This window comes from Orcinus orca, chromosome 3 (genome assembly GCF_937001465.1).
Source record: "Orcinus orca chromosome 3, mOrcOrc1.1, whole genome shotgun sequence".
NCBI classification, from domain to species: domain Eukaryota; kingdom Metazoa; phylum Chordata; class Mammalia; order Artiodactyla; family Delphinidae; genus Orcinus; species Orcinus orca.
The window spans coordinates 143,539,884-143,560,585 of NC_064561.1; the positions used below are offsets into that span (position 1 = coordinate 143,539,884).

The 20,702-nt window shown below is 42.2% G+C and overlaps 1 protein-coding gene across 3 annotated transcripts in view; it reads right to left on the reverse strand.

The window, feature by feature from the left end:
• Positions 1 to 20,702, reverse strand: part of SNX18 (sorting nexin 18) — a 91,124-nt gene that overhangs the window by 61,879 nt on the left and 8,543 nt on the right. Inside the window, exon 2 of one of the 3 annotated variants that reach the window (XM_004275134.3) lies at positions 1,756 to 4,502. The exons of the other annotated variants lie outside the window; for them this stretch is intronic. Within the exon in view, the coding sequence (XP_004275182.1) occupies positions 4,249 to 4,502 (254 nt within the window). The 3' untranslated portion in view covers positions 1,756 to 4,248. Of the gene's footprint in view, positions 1 to 1,755; positions 4,503 to 20,702 lie in introns of those variants that run through there. 3 annotated transcript variants of the gene reach the window in all.

Genomic DNA, 20,702 nt, shown 5'->3' on the forward strand with positions numbered 1-20,702 from the left:
AGGCCTGGGATAGACATGAATCCTCAGCTGGGTTTTCCCATGTTCCTGCCCCCAGACCCCTAGCATGGCACCCTTCTGCACTCTGCCTAGAAATCTACTCCACCCACCTCAGACTCACCAGAGCCTACCGCGTGGAGCATTGTTAGAATTCTAACAATGCTCCACGTGGTAGGTAGAAGCAACCTGTGACCAAGGGGAACTTGTCATGGCTGATTCTGACCCTGACCAAGTGGAATTAAACCTTTGACTTGACATTAGCTCCTGTGGTTTCCTTTCTTCCCTCAAACACCCTCTAAGAGAACCTCTCCTTCTCATGCCCCACCCCCTAATCCCAGGCCACAGCTGATTTGTCCAGCTTGGGTCAGGTGTCCGCCACTGGCCCAAGGAAACTTATGAACTGCAAGATGGCTTGGCCATTTTAGATGTATTAGAAGGTGCTGAGAAAGCCTAGCCACAGGAGAAGAATAAAATAGACCCATAAAGAAAAGAAATTGACAAATTAAAAAGCCCCACGTAGAGGGCAAGCTTAGTTCTTGTTCTTAGTACTTAGTCCCAAAAGATGGGACTTTTGGCCCCGTGTGGGGTTCGCCAGGTTCCGGTACCCACCCGTGACCCTTTACATTCTGGATCAGGCTGGTTTGAGCTGGGAGCCAACAGCATCAGTTTCCAATGGAGACAGCGTGTGAAGTGCTTTCCTTACGTACCTACTATGCGTCAGGTGCTGGGCTCACGACAACTATTATTTCAAAACGTCTCACTCACAATTTATTGCTATAAGCTTAATAGTTACTGAAGTTACTAACATAAGCAGATACTCAGTGGGACCGCCCAAATGGCTTATAGATTTAAATTAATCAAATTTACTACAGAATTTCATGAACAATTTATATGGCAACTGCAGATGGAAGCTTAAGACAGTGAACTCACTCTTCTATCTTTCTGTTTAAGTCTTTCACATTAAATAAATGCCTCCTTGACTACTGGAGAAAAAATAATTATAATATTCCATTGAAGCTGAGAAATAAAGCAACCTTTGTTTATTTTTAAAAGATAAACATGGCTGATCTGCACTAATCGTAACATTTTGAAGGAAAAAAACAATATTCAAGATTTTTAGCCTGTAAATAAATAGTATCCTGTTTTACTTATTCTGTTAGCCAAAGATAAGGTTGGAAATGAGAAAACTGGGTAATGCTTATGGATTTAAAAGTATCAGACATGGTATTCGATTCTGAGGAAATAAGGGCATAAATGGAAAAAATGGCTTAGTAAATGAATAGAAAAAATGAACTTAGGAAAGAATGACATTTAAAAGTTATGCTTGACTTGAGAGACTAAAACATTTTTTCAAGTCCTTAATGATGAGAACAGCAGCAAAATTCAAGACAATTAAAAATCGGCATTTAAGAATCTGCTGTATTGTCGTGAATAAATCTAAGACGACTGTATCAGTGAAGCCTAAGAAAATCCCAATTATGACTCTATTCAAGCCAAGGAGCACTGACTTTCCGTTTCATTTTCAAATGTGTTCCCTTATTCCAGCTTTACACTGTACCTTCAGATACAAAAGCCTAGAAGAGAAACAGGGTTCCAATGCACGGCTGTAGAACCAGTCTCGCTGCATTAGACTTGCAGCATATAAACGATTCTGTCTCTAATTAAAATAGCAAAGCCAAGCTCAAGTGCATGCCCTCCTGTTCTAAATACATCATATATCTGAAGTATAAATTATAGAAATAAAGACAAATAATGGCATGAAGGGCATGATAGTTTATTTTAAAAAACTGTACCACACTGATCATAATGACCAGCATACACATTATGATGGCTTTTCTCTTGGGTATTAACATTGCAGTATTTTTGTATACTGAAATGTTTCAATAGGACCAAGAACGTTAGAGATATAAAGATCTTAGATGAAAATGAACACTAATAATTCCGGTGTCCTACCCCACAGAATTAATTTAAACCCCTTATGAATCAGTGGCATTATAATGTTATATAGTTATGAAGGATGAAAGTTCTCTTCTAAATAGGCAGCATGAACTTATACTTCCTTTTTCTTTAATCTTTAGTTTTTATAATTTAAGCTATGTCCACCCTGGCCAAAGCACAATCATACAAGACACCTCAGATAATTTCAATGCTACCATTGCAAAGTTTAGTGATTTTTACTTAAACAAACAAACAAAATCAAACCACTGCCAAAAAAGGAGGCAAGTAAAACTGATTTTCCAATCATTTGAAAAGCATAGTGCTTATTTGTCCAATACAGACTCAAACTTAAATTAAATGCTATCATTATAATCTCCAAACTTCTGCAATAAAATTAACATTTATATATATATATATATATACACACATATATATATATATATACACACACACACACATATATATATACACACATATATATATATATGGGTTTTGTTTATAGAACTGTATTTTGCAATCAACAAGAGAAAGTTATTTTTTAAAGAACAATATATTTGGTTACAGTTCCACATGTTGGTAGTAGAGACGAAGCCACATGATGTTAAATCTGGCTCTAAGTTACCTAAGGTATAAAATTTTGATCAAAATTATGATACTCTGATCTTAAAAATTCAACCCATGTGAGATTACTTTTTAGAGTAAATGTGCTGTTGAGTAATCATTTCAATAACCTTCTCTTTGTATGACTATCTGCAAATTGACCCTTTTCTTTAATCAATGTGACTCAACAGCATTTCAAACTGACCTCTTTACTTCTATGTTACCACTTTTATACCCAGGGATTTCTGAGGCAGCATAAGTTTGACTTCATTAAAAACAGTAAATCCTTTAACCTTTCAGTGACAGTTTTTAAATCTGTAAACTCAAGAATCACCTTATTGAGCTCAGCAACTAGAAAAACATTGAGATTTTGGCATTTCTAACCAGAATCTCTTTGTGCTTTTTAAATTAAGCTGCTTTTGAATCGTTTTGGTATTTATCAGCCATCGTATTTCCCTTATAATAATAAAAGAATATACTTAAGGTAATTTTTAAGGTTAAATGTTCTGGGGGCTTATCAATACTTAAAAACAGAAACAAAAACAAATACTTTTTTCCGTCAGCATTTGGAATAGTAGAAATTATTTCTGGTCCCTCCTTAGATCAACCAACACTACTTTTCATCACGTATAACACTGAATTTTACAGACATCCCTGAAAAGTTTTTGATAAGTAAACGAGTGAATCACAGTGGAGTCTCCATCAGTTAACAGTGTAGATCCAGTAACAAAACAAAACAAAACAAAAATTACACTGAATGTTAAAAGAAAATCTTCAAGCTAAAAAAAAGAAAAGAAAAGAAAAGAAAACCCTCCTTAGAATTAAAACCGAGTGTGTGTTGTCACTGATTCTGTGCTCGTGTCTCCAATTGATTAGACTCCTTCTCTGGGTTATAAGACATGTTCGATGAAATCTCCACACCAAGTTTCCAGGACACTTGAGTGAAGAGGCTATGCTACTGTAGCATCTAAGGGAACAGAGTGGCACCGTTTTCTTCCCTAACAGACACCACATCCAAAGATGAGCATGCGTGTCCCTCCACTGTGCTCACCAGCATGTATCAGGAGACAAAACTTGCTGGGCAAACTGATGACAGCTGATCCTCCCACCCCACCCCCAGCATCAACAGGAGGTTCCCAGCAGTTTGTCATTATGTGCACTGGCCTTTCACTCTTTCAGTCAGAAAAGTTGTGGTTACTTTAAAAAGGGGGTGGGGGGGTGGAGAAATGAAAAAACCGAGAGTCTAAAGGCACAAAGTCGCATAGCTGCTCTAGTTGGAGTTTGTAAACAGAGAATAAGTTGAATTTAGGTAATCCCAATCTGTGAGAGTAAAAAGGCATCCGCAGCAGGCTTTTATCCAGCCAGCTTCTTTGAGACCCTTCATGGGTTTTGAGGTCTACAAAGTATGCACTAAAATACCCATACTTCAAAAAGCAATAAGGCAAATAGTATAATCATTATTCCAAAAGTTACAATGGTAGTGTAGGCATACATAGTATAATTTAGTTACAATGTGTGGTACTGTTTCTATTATATAACCATATTAACTGCTTCTTTCCTACATAATTATATATTCAGCCGAGTTTCAGTTGAACACAAAACCATCCTTGTACCACTGCTGACAGTTGGCAATAGCTCTTTGATAGCAGTTTTTATTCTGCTGTAGAAATTATCCTTGAACTGAAAAAAAGTCCATAATCCAACCTCCAGTCATTAAACACTATCATATTTGTGAAGAGCCTCTTCCAACTTCTGCGTCACTTTTTGGAAAAATATTATTTGTTGTTGTAAGAAATGCTGCATCTGTGATTTAAAGTCTCTTACTCGAATTTGATGGAAGTGGTGAATTTCTGCCAAAGTGGCAAAAGAAATAGTGTTACAGCGATCCTGAATGCCATCAGCCTTTTGGATCTCCATCTTCCCTTCTTCCACGTGTCGCCTACTCTCCTTTACTTTGGTAAGAGCTCCTGTAGTTAAGACAAAAATTAATTAAAAAATATGTATGTATCCCAGTGGTTCAGCTACATAGTAAACAGAATGCTGGGCATTATAAATACTTGCCTGAACTATTTTAAAGTCCTTTGGCGTTTAAAGGGTTGGCCATAATCACTTATTAAAAAAGAAGAAATCTGGTAAAGTTCCTGAAAACACCTCCATTGCTGCAACTTCAGTTATCAAAACCAGCTTTTGCCATTGACCAAGTAGCTATAGCATGTTTCATCTCTTGCAGGCAGAGAAACTATAAATGACAGATATCAAACTCCAAGGAATTGTCCCTAAAAAGACAAACTAAGCAACTTTGCAGTTTTAACATTCTTAAGAGAAAAGGTGTGACACCATTATATATGCATATATTAAGAGAGACATTTATAAAGGGGAGAATACTGCATGCATGCCTGGTTTTGACTCCACATTCTATCAGGAGACCCGTACCTGCAGCATAATGGCCCTGTGAAGTAAAAATTTGCCTCCTTTTCTTTCTTTTCTTTTTTTTTTTTTTGGCCACGTGGCATGTGGGATCTTAGTTCTCCAACCAGGGATCAAACCTGTGCTCTGAGCTTCATTAGAAGCTCAGAGTCCTAACCACTGGACTGCCAGGGAAGTCCCTCGCCTCCTTTTCTTTAGGAGCTGTAAAGATCAGTGAGTTTTGAGTCTGCCCTAGTGATGATCTGGGAATGAAGCCAGAAGGTGTCATAGCCTCCAGTCAAGAAATGTCTCACCAGAGGGTGTGTGCAAGGAGGAGGGAAAAGCACGGTCTCTGTGGCAGGTGCCACATGAGGGCAGACCCTCCCCTAGAAGCATAGTCATATGAAAACACAAAAGGCTGAGGATGCTTAGGGGGTAAGAAAAATAAAGACTATTCATGGGTTCGTAAAAATGATAAAGCTCAGATCACTTGGGCACAGCCAGCTCAAGAATCCAGAATACCTGACTCCACGTGGCACCCATTCTACTAAACCATGATGAAAGAGAGAAACGTCTAGGACACCTGGCTTGGAGGTCTGCGGACATGGTGATGCTACAGGGGGGGAAAGGTAGCCTGTTTAGAAGGCAGTGGGAAAGCTGAGCAACTTTGTTGTGGAAATGTTCAGTTTTAGCTGATGGTGAAATACACAGGGGAAAAGCCCTATATCTAAATTTCTTCAAATCTACAAAATAATATAGAGTAAACCTAGTATTAAATACAGCGCTTAGAGCCTAAACAGCGTCTTTTTTTTTGGCACAGCTCAAAGACCCGAGAAATTAAAACCCACCGACAACAAATGTTATAGCTACGTATGTATGTATGTATATTTTCATTTATTTATTCTAAAGAAGATCTTTACCTGAAAAGCAGGTGAGCCCTGGAGTAGAGAAAATGCCCTGCTTCCCCTGTGACCACACAGCGGAGATGCCGTTCGTGTTAGCAGAGCTACAGGAAGACCCCTGACCCATTCCCCTAAGAAGCCATCGCCCTGAAAATACAGCGCTGTTAACATTTTCCCCATGGCGGACGGGACTCGGGAAGCAGTGAAACCTGCCTGCTTGTGGTCTCAATACTAAACAGAGAAAGGGCGCTCCCCCTCAGAGAGAGAAAATAATTTTTTGTAGCAAACTTATGTTCATTATATTTGTACAAGTGTCCTGTCCCGGTTTATATGTAAAAATTGAAGTTGAAGAGACCAGGAAAGCATGAGACAGAAAACTAAAAAAGAAAAGAAAAATATTTCAAAAAGATGGCTGAGAATATGAAATTTATGTTTCAAATGGTTGAGAGTGAGAACAAGAAGTCAAGAGAGCCAAGTCTCAGGAGATCTGACTGTTCATGTGATTCGGGGCCGAGGTGCGGGGCCCACCGTGCGAACACAGAGGACAGGCGCCGGCGCCCTGCTCCCGCAGACCCCCGGGCAGCTGTGCAGCAGCTGGGGCCTGTCCTGCGAATATGCTGCAGGTATTACTTGTTCTAGTCACTAGAGTCCAGCACAGAGGAGCTCAGAAACCTGGCCCTGAGCTGTGCCAATGTCAATGAACCTGCAGCTTGTCAGACTCCAGATGAGATCGCCATATTCTCAGAAATGACATTCTATTACACAGAACTGCAGACTGCAGACGTGCATCCATGAAACCAACTTACAAATGAACAAGACTGAAGTTTTCACAACTTGAATCACATCGGCATACATTTTCAAAACTCCTGGACACGGTACGAGTATTAAATCTCTGCAAGGTCTGAAGGCCTTTTGGCATTTGACACCTTTAAGCTTTCTGAGTGTACATACTAAAGGAGCCGAGAATTTAAGACTCACTTTTCTCCCAACTATAAGTTTATTTACTAAATAACACAGAGCCCCAAACAGTTGGGCTCTGGGGCTAGAATCTCAGCTTTACCAACATTTATGGAGGGTCTAGTGTAGAGCACAGAGCTGGGACACGGAGAAACTCACAAGAAATGTTCAAGTCCCCACCCTCCGGAAGCTCTCGAGGAAATCACCTCGCAAAGCACACTGAGGACAAGCACACAACCATGACATGAAGTGAAACAGGACCACAAAGCACAGAATTCTGCATAGGAGCTGAATATGGCTTTCTCCAAGATAACGTGATCGTGTCACAAGGGAAAATGCTCGGAGGGCCTGCTATGTGCCAGGCAGTGCTGTGGACAAAGGGGGGAGGAAGGGCGAGAGGCAGGGAACAGGCGTAGATAACAGTAAATGGTAGCAGCCAAAAATAGTCACAATATAGGCGAGGCACTTTCCGTGTACCAACTCTTACCCTGCTGCTACTTTGCAACAGACATTACTACTATTTTATGACAAGGGAACTGAGAAAGCCACCCAACCTCTTCGAGCCTCAAAGTCAGCGGTAACCCAGTAAGAGGCAGAGGAGATGGGATCTGAGTGTACAATGACTTCAAAGCAAACACTACAAATATTCAGAAAAGAAACTGGAGCCTGAATAGGCAAAAAAGCAAGGTGGGCGCTGGTGAGCAGGGTGCAGGGGATAAGGGCTGGGCCACTGAGGATCAGCTATCCCCTCTCCTCCCCTTGACCCCAGGCCTCCCCACCCCCTGCCCCAGAGCTGGGGCTCCCGCACTGCCCTTCTCCCTTCCCACCTTCCTTGCAGGTCCCGGACTTTTATTCTGACATGCAAGTCAGAAGACCTTGTGAGTATGTAAAATAAACCATATAGGTTTTGAAAATTTCCCTCTGGAATCTTACGAACCTCATTCAATTCACTAATTGTACCTGCAAAGCCTTTTAATATTTATAAGATGTCTGATTTTAATATTTATAAGATGTCTGATTTTCTTATCTTTGTAGCATATGATTAGGATGCCACAAAACATCGAAAAAGCAGTACATATTTCATTATTTTGAAAATGTAAGCTCAGACCTACACGGGGGAGGGGGGCCTCTCTTCCCCTGCCTCTCTCCCCCCCGACTTAGATCTTACTGGAAGGTTATATAAATTAAAAACTACCACCAAAAATAGTAACATACAACCCCTGGATGGGCTTTGCCTTTGTTTGCTCTAGTGCAGTTGGACATCCCAGCAAAAAATTATTTTGCAAACTAGGAAGGACAGAAAAAAATACTGAGGAGAGTAAGCACCCAAAGGCCAATTTTACTTGGAATTTTGGGTTAACGCACTTAATGCAATTCAAATCCATTAGCATAATGCATCAGGATTGCAAGTAGCAAGGAAATAGGAGGAGATATAAGATATGTTTTTTAAGAAGAGACATACTTCCTATCTTAGGGACTATTTTTTGATGTGACAAGATTTACATGCCTGAAACCATTAAAAAGCTATACAAGGCAGCATATGTATCAAACAGCATTCTATGAATGTACAAACTCTGGTAGAAGAGTGAGTGCTAGGTGTAATCAAAGAAGATCACGTCTCCACAAAACGGGACCCACGAATTTAGAGCAAGTTTTAAAATAACAACAGCAACAACCTCTTTTAACTAAAATGTAGCTAAACTGATTTTCCCCCAGATCCACCTTCAGAACAAAAATGATTAACAATAAAACAGGCTGATAGCAGTATACTTTTTTTTGGGGGGGGGGCTGCACTGGGTCTTTGTTGCTGCGCGCGGGCTTTCTCTAGTTGTGGCGAGCAGGGGCTACTCTTCATTGCGGTGCGCGGTCTTCTCATTGCGGTGGCTTCTCTTGTTGCGGGGCACGGGCTCTAGGCGCGCGGGCTCAGTAGTTGTGGTGCGTGGGCTCTAGAGCGCAGGCTCAGTAGTTGTGGCACACGGGCTTAGTTGCTCTGTGGCATGTAAGATCTTCCTAGACCAGGGCTCGAACCCGTGTCCCCTGCATTGGCAGGCAGATTCCTAACCACTGCACCACCAGGGAAGTCCCAGCAATATACTTTTTGAAAAATCATAAGAGTTCCTGAGTTGAGACAGCAGTCCAGTTCTTCTCTAAGCAGCTGGCTGTTAAAGTTCAGGATGACAACCCCAAAGACCTTCAACGCCAAACCCCCCAAAAAGGAAGTTATCTTTTGTAAAATATTATTCAAAGTTTAAAAAATTATTTCCTTTAAGAAGAAAACCATTTTGCTTTTAAATATTCACCTTACAATCCTCTGGTTAGTTCTTGCTATACATTTTAACACTATACATTAACACTTCCTATACATTAAACACTAAGGGTTTAGTGTGTTTGCTTTCTTATGAGAAAGATAAAGTCAAGTCCTTCAGTAAAGCTAATTATGGAAGTTAATTAACTGGTTTACTGTCTGAGAGTGAACAGGAAAAAAAAAAAAGTGACATCCTTTAAACAGCTCAAGCTATCCATCTGAACAAACAGCATGGGTGTTTAAACACTTGGGGATTGACAAACAGAACTATTGGGTTGGGCAAAAAGTTCACTCGGGTTTTCAGTAACATCTTAAGAAAAAACCCAAACGAACTTTTTGGCCAATCCAGTACTTTCTGGAGTTTCCCTGAAGCTTCCCTCTTACCCCCCTTCTACCCACTGCATTTCTAAATTCTGGGTTCTCTCAAGATCAAAGTGGGTACATACTTTTCCAATAGAAATTATATTACAAACATTGGTTTAGATGTAAGAAAAATAGTTTAAGTAATAGAACTAGCACTTGGGTTTTGTCACAAATGGCGTATTCTCGCAGTTTGCCGATTCTCAAACTGGGAATTATCTGTACACACTTCTACGCTTCACATATTTTCATACTTAAAATATTAAGTATCACAAGGAAGGCAGAGATAGCCACATTTTCAATCAGGTTTAGCTTCTAAGGAGTGAGAGTTGGAGAAAGAAAACTACTGGAGCAGAGTTAGATCACTACAGACTTGCTACTTCTAAGATAGCTTAAAAAATTAATTTGTAGCTTAAGAAACAACTGCAGAGGTACAATATAACCAGCTGTAGAGTTGTAACAAAGCATTACAGCATATTTTTAAGTACTCTCTCAGCCGTACTGCATTTTTTACCAAACCCAAGAGGAGTGTAAATAAAAGCTAAAACCATGGTCCAGAATCTAAAGAGCAGAGGGAACACACATTTTTATCATGCAATTGATAAAAAAACAGGCAAGGGTTTTCAAAACCTGTACTTTTTATGTGGCTAATTTAGAAGGTATCTATCCCCTGCCAGGTCTCTCCTCTCATAAACATCACATTGCTATCTTGCTTTCATAACAGAAAAGGAAAAACAAAGAATTAAGGGAGAGAAATGATAAAATAAAGCCTAAGATGAAAAGTAGTTGCTGTTGTATTAAACAGAAGTCCCCATAACACTCATGGGTAGGGCAGTGATTTTAAAATGAAAGAAAATTAGTGTCAAACACATAGCTAGTGGGAAGCAGCCACACAGCACAGGGAGATCAGCTCGGTGCTCTGTGACCACCTAGAGGGGTGGGATAGGGAGGGTGGGAGGGACATGCAAGAGGGAGGGGATATGGGGATATATGTATATGTATGGTTGATTCACTTTGTTATACAGCAGAAACTAACACACCATTGTAAAGCAGTTATACTCCAATAAAGATGTTAAAAAAAATGAAAGAAAATTAAAAATAGGAGAGATCAGAGGGAAACACATTTTAGAATGGGAACCTAAGTACATAACTGTAAAACTGTCTCTCGGGCTAAAAGACAGACATTATATGGAATAATATATGGGCAAAATAAGATTTTACTATGAAAAGAAAATGGTGGAGGCAAGTATTAAATCCTGACATTAAATAAGAAGGGGCTGACAACACAGAGCAGTATTATATTCTTCATTTAAAAAAAAATAACAAGACAAAATAACAAGAAGGTAACAAATGAAAAATGGTTCAGCCTCCCCAAGTTACACAACTGAAAATAAACTCTTAAAGTGTATTTGAAGTACAGGAAAAAGTATTAATGAAAGTGGGGCAATATATTTCCACCACACCCATGACTTTGCTTCCAAACAGGCAAAAGCAACCCAGCTCCCGTTCAGGACACCGGGCTGAGCTGGACACATTTCAGGTGTTTCTTCCTCAGAGGGTGGCTGAAAGGAACACAGAGACAGCCCCTCCTAAAAAGGCTAACAGGCTGAGAGGGAACCTTCAGCTGAGCACTCAATCTAATTATTAAATCAGTTGGACAAATTATTTAAATTTCTCCACAGGATAGAATGTTCACCCAGGAACTGATCACCCTAAGCGTTTATTCCAAAGGGTGGAGCAGGAACCCTGAGGACTTCATTCTCATCCATCACTCCATCCTGGCAAGGCACCCACTGGGGAAGCCGGGAGAGCTGATTCCTCAGTGAGAAGGGCAGAGTTGGGTCCCAGATTTTCTTTTTAATGCACAATAAGGGCTTTAGATGAGTTTTTGGTACAGTTTTCTCAGTCTCTCTAACAACAGGCTAAGTGACTTGTCCAAAGTCCCACAGCTAATTCCTGGCAAAGAACCCACCCTTCCTACCTGCCTGCCAACCCTGCCACTTCCCACTTAACATACCAGGCAGGGCCTCTGCTCCACTCTGCTGAAAAGGGTCCTTCCTTTTCCATGTTTGGAGAGGTAAAAGGAAAACTAAACCAGTATTTCAACTTTGCTTTAGGACCTGCTATTAACAAAATCTCCCAGACTTCTTTGGCATTCTTAGCTGACTCTGTACATGCAAAATTCCTAACACGTTCATCTGTATACTTATCGCAATTGCCCAGTCTCAGAGAAAGGCACTTTGCCTGCTTCACCATCACCAAACCCAGCAGAACTCATGTCCTAAATTCACTCCCAGCCCTCTCCTACCATCTGCTTGGTATCTTACAGTGTGAGCACAGTTTTAAAGCACGCTCAGGCTGGAATGAGCATCCTGCCTCATAATCCGCATGCACTCAATTTCAGAGGAATATTACACGTTTGTGGTGAACATAAAAACATAAAGAAATCAATCATATGACAAAGTTCATTAATATTATAACCTTAAAAGGCTCAAACTCAAACAAACTCATTTTATAGATTAATTACAATCCAGGAAGTCAGCACCATTTTTTCTTTCTTTTTTTTTTAAATTTATTGATCGATTGATTGATTGATTGGCTGCGTTGGGTCTTCATTGCTGCGCACAGGCTTTCTCTACTTGCAGCGAGCGGGCGCTACTGTTCATTGTGGCGTGCGGGCTTCTCATTGCAGTGGCCTCTCTTGTGGAGCACGGACTTTAGACGCGCAGGCTTCAGTAGTTGTGGTGCATGGACTTAGTTGCTCTGCGGCATGTGGGATCTTCCCAGACCAGGGCTCGAACCCACGTCCCCTGCATTGGCAGGCGGATTCTTAACCACTGCGCCACCAGGGAAGTCCCAGCACCATTTTCAAAAGCATCATGTTATTTACACACCATGCCATTAAATTATGTACATCAGTAAAACTGTTTAGGAAGCATTTTATTGCCATTTTGGTTTTTCTAAAATGAGAGCAGTGAAGCTCTGGTGTCATGTAGTCAATTAGCACATTTTAAGAACCCACTACCAGCTGAACTAAAGCACATTAGCAAATACAGTCACACTACATTAAACTCTGCTGTATCGTTTGCTTCTGATTTGCAGAGAGAAAGCACTTTCCTGGCAACTTCTGACCCAGCAAAACTAGACAGGGGCAAAAAACCACTGCAGTGCCTCAGGCATTTTAACCAGGGAGGCCCTAAATTCAGCTGAAGAAGTTGTCCAGCTTCCTTCCAGTTTCCCTGGTTAAGGCCTCTCCTCCACCTCCCTCAGGCCCCCCAGGGCTTGCTGGCTGCTCCAAACGCTCCCAACCCACCAGTTTCTGCACCTGAACTTTGCCTTCCTTTCTTCAACCAAATCTCTTATTCTCAGTATGCTTTGTCCCTCCTCAGACCAATTATACAAAAGGCCCAGTCACTAAGCAACAGGGATCCAAAAGCTACATTTTCTCCCTTTAAAAAAAAAAAAAAGCAAGCATTTTATTTAATTTTGAAATCATGACTGTGCCAGAAACATTAACTAGATTTTCTGTCTTCCCAGGGCCCTGCCCCAGAAAACCCAGACTTTGGTGTGAGGGACAGAACAGGAGACGGGCTGAAGGGCACAGGGACAGCTGCGCAGAAGTTGCCTGAGACTGGACTAGACCTGTTTTTCTTCATTCCCTCGTATGCGTAAAATGTTGAAAGAGAATGCTAATTTGGTCAATGTGGCCTACTTTGCTCTTATCCTCTCATCACTGGTACCCACCCCTCTGGGTCCCTGCTAACTCCCCATTAACTCTTTCCCCTCCCCTTTCCTTCCTCCTTTTGGTCTCCACCCACCCACTTGTTGATTCCTCCTTCCCCTCTCTGCTCCAATATTTACTTTTTGATTTTTTTTTTTTTGAGTAAAATGGCTCAAAAAACAAAGGCTGGCATTACGTAACAGAGACAGGACGGCCGTCCATCCAGGCAAAACAGTCCCACGTGAGCACCTGCTCTATGCAAAAGCTGTGGTCTGCACCTCGCGGGGTCTCATTTTCTTCTCTCAGAGGTGGCCAGGAAACTTAGACAAGGTAAGCAACTTTATGAGGTGTCAGCTGCACATGAACCTGGGCTGCCCAACTTCCCAGCCCAAGCAGTTCCCTGTACCTGCCCGATGGGGGCTGCCTCCTCCCTGAGATCTCAAAGCCCCATGGACCAGCCCCGGTACACAGCACGCCACGCCAAGCCTTCCAGAAGCCTCATCTCAGGGATAAGCAACCCCTGACCTGCCTCCAGGCCCTCAAAATTCTATTCCTGAATCACATCCTACTAAGTGGGCTCCAGATCTGGACCACATTAGTAATCTCTGGAGGGCACGAATAGCACTACTGAACTCAAGACAGTGACAGCAATTTTTTGAAGGGATTAAGTGTCCTTAGAGCCAAGAACTATCAAAATGCAAAGATATAATTAATTTAAAATTCACTTTCAATTCACAAAGAGAACTTCTGAGTCATTTTAAAAGGAGGGAAGAGGCTCTCGGGACAAGGATCATAAATTGCAAAAAGCAGCAACAACAAAAACCTGGTTGCTTGATAATGAAAAAATTAATCATTTAAAGAACTCAAGCCTCTAGGCTTGGTTTGGTCCTGAAGGTACAAGAAGAAGTCGTTTGTTCTAGGTAAAAGCCTTATTATATCCTAATTAAGCAGCCCTTACAGCTTCATTCAGCAATCACCACAAGTGTAAGGGCAGAAGGACATTTTGTATGAATGAAAGCATTCACTTGAGTGCACCACATCTTAAAACATTTGATTACTTTTACTCACTATGTACATACATTCACACAGCTCACCTTGTTCCAAAAATGAAGAGGGAAATCACATGATTGTATCTCTTGTGGCTCATTTGGTAAAATAGGCTGTTCATCGCTAGGAAATTTTACATATAATAAACGTTCCTATGTTTCAGCTGATACTGAATATTAAATCTGTGATAAAGATACTAGGGTGATAGATTCAAGAGAATTCTGCAAAACAGTGTCTTTATTTCAGCAGCGTCTGGATACAATGGTGAAAATGTTGATTTGCCTATGGCCAAGCAAACATAGATAAAGACTTTAAAATCTGAGAATAAGAAAAGCATGTATCATTTTTTTCTTAAAGGTTTTATACCCAGAAAATCATAATAATATAAGGTAGAAAGAATATCCTTGATAATCATGAACATACAATAAAACTTGAAAAAACAACTGATGTTGTAAAACAGAATCCATATAATGGTTTAAATTCAGAGAATACAGTTGATGACTGAGGTCCATTGTTCACAGTTCCTAATTTCCTAATTCTTTTGTTTCCTGATATACATGCATGAATATTGGTCTGTACAAATAAAGCGGCATTAGATATGTTTGCAAACTGCCAGCACTTTGAATTGAAATGACCTTTGACATACAACAAAACATACATGTACCCAAGAGAAAAGTGAACATTGGAAACTACCTTTAACCAAAGGTAAACCTTAGTTTCTTTTTTTCCAGAAGATAAAGGGAGACCTAAGCTAAAATAAATCTAATAGAAGCTGCTAAACAGATAGGCCCCTCTATATGGGGCAGGAAGAGAGTGAGGTGGCACCAGCCCTTTAGAATGGAAACCAGGGAGATGTGAGCTACCCGCCCAAAGCCAGGATCCTTGATTGCCACGACTGCTTCTGAGAGGGCTGCAGTTCGTACTACAGTTAGAGTAATATTTTCAAAGAATCTTTCTTTCAAGTATTCTTCTCAAATAATGTCTAGTTTTTAACTTTAGAACTGTAATTGTAAACCCTGGTGTTAACCAACTGCTATTTAAGCTATGGTGGTACCAGTGGTGAGCAGCTAGCCCAGCATTAATCGCTTTCCTTAGTGCCGTCTGCTGTGGCCCTTATGACTGGAACTTCACATGGCTTTATAATCACTAAGCTTTGGAGACAATTTCTAAATCAGCTGCTGTAAACTTAGGAACACTCTTGACCCTGGGGTTTTCCTGCTTCCTGACACTGGCAGGGACCAGGTTTCCACTGGCTCTGAGTCTTTACTCTGGCCACATCTGGACTTCCTGAACTAGTTGTAAATAACCAGCTGAAGCCAAAACAAAGAGCTAGAAATATATCATTTTAAGATAGACATGAAATACAACTCAAAAAGCATGGAAACTTATAGATCACCCATGTTGACATTTACTAGTTTTTAAAGAGGTCTCACTGCAGGCAATAGGTGGGCTTTTGTGAAAATCACAGATGTCAATATAACTAAGTATAATTTTAAAAAAACAGAAAATAGGATTTCTAAGACTCCCTTCAGCCCCATTCCTTCTCTTTCCCTTTAATCCTTCTCCTTTTCTTAACCTGCCTCTTTCTATTCCTGGTATCACTACTTTCTGTCACCCAGACGGAAAACTTCAAAGCCCGCGTCGAGCCTGGTCTACTAATAAGCCTCTGCCGGCCTGTACTCAGCCCACAGGAGCAGCTTCTTGGGGACCAGGCTGCACTCACTGAGGGATGCCTGCAAGAGCTCACAGTTAGGTTTCTGCGGCTCACTTCCTGTCTGCCAAGTGGGGATGAAGAGAGAATATACCTCAAAATCTCCCATGAGGTTTAAATGGATATAATGCATAGAAAATGTGAAGCATCGTGCCTGGCACACAGGAAGCCCCCAAAGCATGTTCCCTACTTTTATCACAATTCCGATGTCACTCTTCAGTTTCAAACCTTTAGTGGCTGTTGACTGCCTACAGGATAAAACTCAATTTTCTAGCAGATGTACTACTTACTGTAGCATAAAGAGTACTGACCAAGGTCAAGGCAAAAAGTGAACTCAAATGCTGGCTCCTTATTAGCTGTGTGATCCTGGAACTCACTTTACGTCCCTGAGCCTCAGCTCCCACAGATACCCAGTGGGGGAGTTAACAGCTGTGCTGGGTTCAATAGTATCTACCCCCCAACCCCGCTCCAACAAAATTCACATCCACCTGGAAACTGAGAGTGTGATCTTATTTGGAAACAGGGTCTTTGCACGTGTAATTAGTTTAGGTAAGGTTGTACTCGGTTAGGATGGGCCCTAAATCCAACGTGATTAGTTAGCATCCTTAAAAGAAAAGGAGACAAAGGGACACACAGGGAGAACGCCAGGTGAAGACGGAGGGAGACCGGAGCCAAGAACAGCAAGGAGTGCCGGCAACCACCAGAAGCTGGAGGGAGCCTCCCCTAGAGCCTTTGGAGGCAGTGTGGCCCTGCCGACACCTTCATTTTGGACTTCTACACTCCAGAACTGTGTGTGAGAGAATAAATTTCTACTTTTTTTAAGCCACCCGGTTTGTGGTAACTTGTTTCAGCAGTCCTGGCAAACAAATACAACAGCTAATAGTTAATGCTTAAAGACATTTGCCATAGAAATGGCAAATGGTCCACCCAAAGAAACGGAGGCTGAGAGGAGCTGCTGGTGGGAACTCAGCCCCACGCAGCTGTGCGTCCAGGCGCACTACCACCCTGCTGCTATACCCACTCCTGAACAGAATGAGACACAATGGATGTGACTGCCCGCAATACCGCTGCTCACAAAGCAAACAGTCCAAACTGGCGGCCACAGCTACACATACACCAGCTACCTAACCTGCTGGACCTCCAAGTCAAGGGTCAGCAAACATTTTCTTTAAGGGTCAGATAGTAAATATTTGATGCTTTGCAAGACGAGGCAAAATCAAGGCCTATATAACCATTAAAAATGGAACCTTTAAAAAATGTAAAAAGCATCCTTCGCTCAAGTGCTATAAACAGACAGGCACCTGGGTGGGCTGGACCCGCAGGCTGTAGTCTGCAGACCCCTGCTCCATCTCCAAGCATCTCCACTGATGGCTCCACAGGCCCTAGTGTGCAGGTCATTTTACACTCCTTTCTGTCCCTTGCCCCACTCCCACACTGTTGGCACACAGCCCCTGTGTCTCCTCCTCCCCACTCCCACACACTGCCTCAGTTTAGGACTGCAACATGTCTTGCCTGAATCACTGCAAGAACTCCCCATCTTGCCCCACTCTGAGCCACCCTTCACACCTGTCTCCAGGACCTGCGCATCTAAAGTGCCGGCCCGACCACATCAATACCCTTGTCTGATCTTCCATGATGCTCCCCCCATCAACTCCAGCAGCACATCAAAATCACGTGAGGACCTTTCTTAAGAACTTCAATGTCTAGGCCACACATTCCTGACATTCAGATTCAACAGATCCAGGGTGGGGCCCACATACAGCTAGCTGCAACCACTCCAAGGCTGACTGTGCGAGGCACCCAGAATTTAATCCCTGATTTTTGTACATATGGTTCCCTCTGCCCAGAATGCCCTTCCCTGCTCTGCCTACCAGGCAAACTTCCAACTGCTTTTCAAAACTCTTCTTAGACTGAGACTGGGAGAAGCCACCCCTGAACTCTCCCGTTCACTCTGCATAGTTAACCATGCCTGCCTCCTCTGTCCTACTTCACACCATGGCACGTGCCCACGACTGCATGAGTCACGCTGTACAGTGACAGCTAACTCACCCTGTCAGCCTCCCTCACTGACCTGAGCCCTGCGCTTGCAGCGTATCAGCTTTCATATGCTTATCAAAGCTAGCCTAAAGCATTCTCAAGATCAACCATGCACCTTCCATCAATGTTCCTCCAAAAGTCAAAATACAATTATCTTTCAAAGGGAAAACCAGTGCTACCACCCAAACCTCTAACACAAATGACAGCAACTCTCCATCCTCCTGACTCCCACGCACTCTTATTATACAGGCACTAAGTTAGATCTACCTCCTATTTCAATTTTCTGCACGCACATCCTCCCTCCCTCATGGAACTGCATCTTCCCTGAGGGCAAGTACCTCCTGCTTAAGACGCTCAGTGCTGTGTGTATCCAAGTCACTCAACAAGGTGAAGGCACTCACTCTGGATCATATGCTTCGAATGAAGCAAAAGGGACCTTCAGTATTATCATGAAGGCTTACCGAAGAGGAAAGAAGTGTATGATATACAAGTTTAAACACCAGCAATCAATATAAAGTGAAACCTGAGGTACATAATATTAATTTTTCTGGCACATAAAGCATTTTCAAACTTCCTCCCCACCGTCTCAATGAATTATGGAAAGTCATTTCGTAGATACTTAAGTCTAAGACGTTTAAATCGCTCACATGTTAATGACTTCATCCATAATCCATAACCAGATCCTATCTTTATTTCCTGTACACTTTTAAACCCTGTTATCCATCATCATATAAATTGAAAAACAAAAACATTCTATGAATCACAGAAAAAATCTATTTTAAAATCAACAAAAAATACTTACGGGAGTGACTACTTCATTAATTCAACAAGCATTCATTAAGTACTTACTACGCATGCACAAAACGGTGGAACTTCATACTAGAGGAACGTAAAAACTCCGATCCCCACACACTAACCAAGCAATGTATAGTCTCTGGCACACCAGTCAGCGTTCCATCAGCGATGGTGACTTGGAAAAGGGCTGAGATACTCCAAGGAAGAGAACTCGACCTGAGGCTTGACTGTGCACGTGTTGGATGGGGGAGATGTGGAGCAGAACACAGGAGCCTGTCAGTCTCCAAGCATTACACTCACGTCCTGACGGCCCATCCCCACCTCTGTGCCACTCACGGCCTTCCTCATCTCAGCTGACGGAAACTCCATTCTCAGTGTTGGTGAAGCCAAAAACCAGTCACCCTTGATGACTCCTCTTCCTCTCAGGTGCCACATCTGATCCCTTAGGAAAACCTGCAGATTCTACCTCCAAAACATACCTACAGTGGGACCCCTCCTCACTGTCTCATCATCTCTCACCTGGATTATTAGATTATTGGCTCCCTGCTCCTGCCTTTGACCCCCTCCCCCCTCCCCATCCTGTTCTCAACACACCAACTGGACTAGGTCTCTTCCAAGGCCTATTGGTACATCATTCCTTCGCTCAAGACCTGCAATGGCTCCCTTCTCACTTGAGCTTTTACTCCAGATCCTGACAATGACCTCTAAAGCCCTATAGGCCGAACCTTCTGGGACCTCATCTCCTACTCAGACCCTCTTAGCTCCAAGCACCTGGCCTCCTCCTGCCTGGCCAGCACACACCCATGCCAACGCCTTTGCTCTAACTGTTATCTTCTGCCTGAGAAGCTCTGCCCCATACCTGCTTGGCTAATGCCCTCACCTCCTGCAGGCCTCGGCTGAAATCTCACCTTCTCAGGGAGGCCTCAACGATCACCCTTTTCATTCTTCCCCATGCCCACTTGAACCGTTCCACTTTAATTTTTCCCCCTAACACATATCATCCTTTGACGTACATTATAATTACGTACTGTGTGTTTTCCCTTGTGGCTCCACCCTGCTAGAATGTAAACGCCACAAGGGCAGTGACCTTTGTTTTGACTACTGATGCAACCCTAGCATCTTTATAGTGCCTGACCTATGATGGGCACTTAAATATCTGTTAAATAAAATCAGGTTTATCTTTCAGAGGATCCCATGAATAAATCGAATGATGTTAAGCTCCCCTCCGTAACCACTGTCTTCCTACCTGCTAAATAACACATAAAATTTCTTTATCAGAAGAGAAAAGTCACATCACAGTAAGAGATGTAAAGTTCTAAGAAAAGGAACAGAAATGACGTGGACTAAAACTCGTCCACACTGAAGTTTAACCAAGCTACAAATCCAAGACCAACAATGCAAGACTGGTTCTACTTCCGGAGAGGAGACAGCACTTAGAACCCAAAGCGAAGTACAGTATGTAGGAGGGAAAAAGCCCGTCACACCTTCTCTCTCTCGTGGCCCTATTAATAACCACCTCACTGGGGTCGGAGGGAAGCTGCTCCAGCACCCAGCTCACCTCGGCTTCGGAACACCTGGGAGCTCTCGCCCGCAGGCAAGAGGCCAGGTAGTCATCACTTTCACATCCGCAGCACCTGGCAGGGCAAGCCCTGCATGCACGTTTGCTGATCCAAACTAAACACGCATGACTCTTCTTTCACGTCAACTGATAAAGGATTTTCACACTCCTAGATTGCACAGTCTCGTAAGCAAATAGAACGCTACTGAAACTAGCCTGAAACAATGTCAAAATGTTCATCATATACTTAGGAGTATTTTATTTTCAATGCAGGAACGATGCTATTAAAGTCAACCAACAGAACGATACCTAGGAAATCGTGAACCTCACATTTACAGATGAGGGAACTGAAGCTCAGAAATGCCAGT